Source organism: Oreochromis aureus, linkage group 4, assembly GCF_013358895.1.
Source record: "Oreochromis aureus strain Israel breed Guangdong linkage group 4, ZZ_aureus, whole genome shotgun sequence".
NCBI lineage: Eukaryota > Metazoa > Chordata > Actinopteri > Cichliformes > Cichlidae > Oreochromis > Oreochromis aureus.
Window position 1 is genome coordinate 6,155,833 of NC_052945.1, and position 6,000 is coordinate 6,161,832.

A 6,000-nucleotide genomic window follows, 5' to 3' on the forward strand; every position below is an offset into this window, starting at 1 on the left:
TACAAATAAAGAAGAGCTCAGAGTGAAATAAAAATCTCATATAAATGGATGATTCATAAACTGTGATGTACAAAGTTACAGTCATGTTTCAGTAATTTTAAAATTAGACAGAAATAACCAGAATAAATAGAGAATGCAGTTTTTAAAAGATGATGTCATCTATTAAGGGGAAAAAGCTATTCAAACCTGGCTCTGAGTGAAAAACTAAACTTAATAACTGGTTGTGGCACCCTTGGCAGGAAGAACTGAAATCAATCATTTATGATAAATGTAGAATTTTTTTTTTTTAAAATTCAGCAGGATGGCAGTCATGCCAAAGCATTTCTGATGGATTTAAGTCTAGACTTCAACTATGCCACTCCAGAAACTTCATTTTGCACTGTTTTTTTTTTTAGCCATTCAGAAGCAGAGTGACTGGTGTATTTTAATGCATGCTCAATCATCGAGGTAAGGAAAACCCAGAAAGTTCATTTTGTTCATCTGAATTTACAGTGGGAACTTCTTGAGTTTCCGCTAACAGCAGGTATCCCCAAACTTCTAAATGGTACAGTTGCATTATGACAAAAACTAGCACCATTGATGGGTTGTGAGCTCAGTTTCATGATTGTTAATATGCAAGTTGTCATCAGCATGGACAATGGCAATGACAAGTGAGGTGTTTCAGATCACTTTCTGCATAAAACTTCAGGGTACGAACTGCTTCACGATTTTCAGAAAGAGCAGAATTCATAGTTCCTCAAATTTTGCAAGTTATCCTGGTCCTGAAGCAGCATCATACTACCACCACCATGTTTGACTGTTGGTATGAGATTCTTTTTATGAAATGCCATGTTAGTTTTATGCCAGTTGTATTCCACAGAACATTTTTCCTAAAACTCTTGGGGTTCATCAAGACATATTTTAGCAAACGTGAGATGAGCCTTTGTGCTCCATTTGGTCAGCACTGGTTTTCACCTTACAATTCTCCCATTTTGCCACATCTTTCTTTTTTTTTTGAATCATAAGTGTAGCCACGACCGTAACTGAGGCAAGTGAAGCCTGCAATTCTTTAGATGTTGTTTTGGGTCCTTTTGTGACCTCCTAGATAAGTCATTTATGCCCTCTTGGAGTAATTTTAGTAGGCTGGCCACTCCTGGGTAGGTTCACCACTGTTTTTTTCCATTTGTGGACAATGGCTCGCAGCATGGTTCACTAGAGTCTAGGCCTGGGTTTGGCCCATAAAAGTGAACTCAGCTTTCAAAAAATGTGATTACTTACAGTGAATTCATGACTTAACAAGGGAGGAAATAACTTTTTTTTCACATAAGGTCAGGTAGGTTTGGATAACTTTTCTTCCCTTAATAAATGAAATCATCATTCTAAAACTGTTTTTCCTTTGATCATCTTTGACTAATATTAAAAATGTTTTGAAAAGGTGAAATGTGACAAATATGTAGAAAACAAGAAGGAGGCAAATGTTTTTTCCACAGCATTGTACACTTGTCTACTCCCGTATTAAACATCAACCTCCAGGGCTAAAAATGTCAAAGTGGCAAAACTACAGTTCCAACCAAGCAGACAACTTAGCAGTCCATTCTCAAATCTAAATAAGAACAATTCCTCCACCCAAAAACCAGCATGATGGCACCCAATGTGTAAAAGCTAAGGCTTTAAAATGAGTCCAAATACCTTTAAATATCACTGTGTATCAAAACTTGAAAATTCATCAAGGCTTATTGTTCCACAACATATCTTTAGTATAAGAGCAAAAAATAAAAACAAAACACATGTTCTACAAGTGGACAAGGCGTAGTTTTCTCACCAGGAAGCGAGATGCCTCTGACTAGGACCATGTGGAAGGGATCTTGACTGTAGTCAGGAAGAGATTCAACTGCCCCCCCTACTGGTGACGCACGTTCAAACAAAGCCCTTAGAGGGGGCAGCTTCCGAGGAGCCACAACAGAGAAATGAATTCCTCTCTAAAAAAAAAAAAACAAAAAACAAAATAAACCCCAACAAATATATATCAAGGTTAATACTATGATTATATCTAACCCAGTAAAAATAACCTTCACCAAAAAAAGCCAGCCTGTCCTCCAAGTATCTACTGAGGACAAAATCTGTGTTTACTTACATCTCTGATGATTTTGACCAGGCTGTCTGCTGTGCAGCCAGTGTAGCTGACACTCTCCACAGCAGGAAGCAGGTAAGGAGGGGAATTACACAGCAGCACGCACACTTTGTGGGTCTGACCTCTGCAGCAAAAAGTTTAGATTTTCATCACTACTAAGCCAATACAAAGAAGAAAATTGGTATTGTTGTCATTGTTTTTTTCCTTTTACTTGAATTTCATAAGATATAAGAAACATTTTAAAGATTATTTTAGCAAGAAGAGCCAGTTATTTTGGGGATAAAGGAATATTTTTATTATCATGATTCAATCATGGTTTTGCCTCTTAAAGAGAACCTTATACTTTTCCTTGACCATTAATTTGGTGAATGTTCATCTATATAACCAAAGTTACATGTGGCCAAAGTTTTGAAAATGAGGTCAGTTTATGTGAGTGTAATTTGTGTGAGGTGAAAGCTCAGATTTCAAAACTGATCCAAACACTCAAATTCATTTTTTTCTATTTTTGTCTCATAATAATGATGATAACAACAGACATTCTTAATATATTCATCATAGACACTGAGAGCACCGAGGCCACACCCATTTGCCGTTTTAAGCAGGTATTTCAAAGAGGAAGCCAATCAGAGAAAACTGGTTTAAAGGTACAGGGAACGATGCTAAAACATGTCTTTTCAGAAAGAAGATGAACTGACGGGATGCAAATATAAGAAAAATAAGGATTATTGAACTGAGAGGTAGCAGCTAAAACAGCTTGTTTAAACTTGCTATTCTAAAAAAGCTACTCTGGTAGGCCCAATACAAACATGGAGCTGGAAAAGAGAAAAAATAAGTGCCAAAATTAGCTTCTCACTGCCTTTTACCAAGTTGCCTTGGGTGAAAAGATTCTGCCTCTAGGTTGGTTTTATCAATGAAGAAAAAAAAAAAAAAAAAAAAAAAAAAAAAAACACAGATACAGGCTTACATCTGCTCCCTCATTTTCTTAAAGTCATCGAAAAGCTGCAAGGCCACAGAAAGTCCCTCTGCAATCAGACTGCAGCTTTCTGCTCCACCTCCCATAAACCTGTGTGAAAAAAAAGTGTGATTTTCTATGATTTCTCTTCATGATTAGAACAAAGGGGCAGTTTAAAAGGTGTAATAGGGAAATAATTTTTACTGGATGTTGTCGATCCAGGAGACAAATTCGAAGGCTGAGCTGGTTGGCGCGTGACACTGGACATATGACTCCGGAGCACAGTCCACTGTGTTGAAGACCACAAGGCCATACTGTGTGCCCCCGTACTAGAAAACATAAAATAGTAATAATAAATCATCCACAGAATTCAAAAAAGATATCTGAATTTCAGCAAACAGTGACAGGGAATGCAAGCTAAAGCATTAAAAACAGAGATTAGACTGTCTACAGTGTACCTTGCCTCTTGCCCTATGTCAGCTGGGAAAGGTTTTAGCCCCCCCCCCCCCCAACCTTAAGTTGGATAAGCAGTTAAAAAGCTAGAAAACAGGAATTAGAGTAACACTCACATCTCCACCAAAATCTGTTTCTGCTGGAGGCCCTCCATTAAAATACCTGTGGTGAATGAAATAAAATTAATTCATAGCTACATGACATTAATGATTTAGGAAACAATGGGTAGCTTTAGACACTTACTCAATAGCTGGAAGTATGTAATTTTTTCTTAAAGATTCAAAGTATGGTCCAAGGTTCGCTGTCCCTTCAATGACAAACACCACATCAGCCACCTGGTTGGGCCCAGGTTTACTGGATGGCTCCATGAGTGCCGAACCTGCCACCATAGATCTAGATACAGAGGAGAAAGTTATCATAGTTTAAAAAAAAACAAAAAAAACAAACTACAATAAAAACCAAAATTAGGTGTGAAAAACATTTCTTGGGTAAAAGAAATAAAATAAATTTAGTCTGACTCATTTCTTCAACACCAGCATTAGCAGGATTTGGTACATGTAACTCTAAGCCTCTCACCTACCTTTCTATTTTAATGCATTTCTGATACTCTTGAATCTTGATTCAACAAATATAATTCATAATATAATTGACATTGAAAATGACAAAACAATTCTAAAAATCACTTTTGTTAAAACTTGGATGAAAGGCCCTTGTGGTATTTATGGCATCTATTATGATCCGTATGTATACTCTGGAGCACAGTGAGAAGACAGACACATTGGGCTACAATTCAAACCCCTATTCAAAAGTCAGGACAACAGCGTCAACAAAGTTGTGCTTGTTTATTTTCCTTTCAAGCTAAACAAAAGCAAAAACATGTAAATTCACTTCACATTTCATATATATTCATTTAGAAAACATTACATTTAAATTTTCTTAATATTGTCTTCTTATTGTCCGAACTACTATCTTTAGTGTCTTGATGCATGCTCAATCATCCAGGTAAGTAAATCTAATAATATATATATATATATATATATATATATATATATATATATATATATATATATATATATATATATATATACATACATACATACACTTCCAGCTATTGAGTAAGTATCTGAAGCTACCCATGGCTTAAACAGTACAGTACTGACCCCACAAACCAATAGTCACCAGTGGTGTTAGTTTTAGTCATTATGCAAATGCACTGTTTATAACCTGCAGTCAACTGAGATTGAAGAACTCACTTGGTTGAGTGACGAAACGTTTCTCCAACTGAAAACGCAAAGTCCATATGAACAGCTTCAACTTTTTGGGATACCATCTTTAGCGTTACCTTGTTTAATTTCCTGTTTGATCTCTTACCTTAATTCGAGCTCGATTATCTATGTTATTTGCTTTTTTGCGTTTCTGTTTTGTCAGATACACAAGTAAATCACTCTGAGCTGAAACACTCCAATGTAAGATAGTGATTGCACGGACATCCAGCAGCTACAGTACGATGGAAGCATGTGACTTCACCTCTGTGAAGGTGTAACAGTTTTTTATTCTTTCTCAAAGAAAAACAAAAACAGCACTTGTGTTTTTCAATGTAGCACACTTGCGAGAAATATATTTTCTTTTTTCTTTCTTTCTTTCTTTCTTTTTTTTTTTAAACCGGTGATAAAATACCAGATGTTTGCTGCGATAGCTGTGCGCTCCAGTTTTAAAGGTAGGACCTAAAACCTAGCTGGTACTCAAATCGCTAATCATTAATCCATAATTAATATTGCTAATCGACATTATCGCCAAGGGGAGGTAAAACGCAAGCTAACGAAGTCAACAACAGCTGAAGTGCGCACAGCTTTCGTTTTAGCGTTAGCTAGCACAGCAAACGTCAGTGGCGATTTAAGCTAATATAGTTCAAATAGCCCCAATTAACAAGCCTTTATCAAGCTGTTAAGTGATGTAGACTGACCTGATGGACTGTGGCTGTCCGACGAACCGCTGAACCGGTTGGACCAAACTATAACTTTAAAAATTAACTTGAACTACACAGCACAGTTAGCCTGAGCATTTGTTGTATTTTTGACGGAAGTGACGAAACGACACGCCCACAAGAGGCCAAGAATCTAAAAAAACCCAAAAAACTTTATTAATAACAACAAAGCGGAACATGGCATACATCAGGTTGTCAAGAACACCGAAAGGAGTACAAGGAAAATAAACGAAAACGATACAACTTGGGAATTACCATAAACACAAAATACCAGGGGGTTCAAGCCGTTCTATCACACAAAATTATAGAAGTATACTAAAGTCTTTAAGACGATGACACGGTTTTAAGGTATTTTCAATTCTTGCTGTCCATTACTGAGAAAATGTAATGCTTTATTATCAAAAGTAATCCAGTGAAATTTGGCTTACGACTGGAGAACTTGGATGAGTGAATACACTGTCAATATCACTGTAACCAAGCAAAACGTTCTTCCAGCATAAT

The 6,000-nt window shown here is 36.5% G+C and overlaps 1 protein-coding gene across 2 annotated transcripts in view; it reads right to left on the minus strand.

Moving 5' to 3' along the window:
* The window catches only part of med25 (mediator complex subunit 25), a 30,623-nt gene extending 25,011 nt beyond the window's left edge, over positions 1–5,612 (minus strand). For both annotated transcript variants that reach the window (XM_031750868.2, XM_031750861.2), the window contains exons 1-7: positions 5,479–5,612; positions 3,759–3,908; positions 3,632–3,677; positions 3,267–3,391; positions 3,075–3,173; positions 2,114–2,234; positions 1,802–1,958 (exon numbers count right to left, since the gene is read on the minus strand). In XM_031750868.2, the coding sequence (XP_031606728.2) occupies positions 1,802–1,958; positions 2,114–2,234; positions 3,075–3,173; positions 3,267–3,391; positions 3,632–3,677; positions 3,759–3,904 (694 nt within the window). In that variant the 5' untranslated portion in view covers positions 3,905–3,908; positions 5,479–5,612. The remainder of the gene's footprint in view (positions 1–1,801; positions 1,959–2,113; positions 2,235–3,074; positions 3,174–3,266; positions 3,392–3,631; positions 3,678–3,758; positions 3,909–5,478) is intronic.
* Positions 5,613–6,000: the final 388 nt, after the last annotated feature.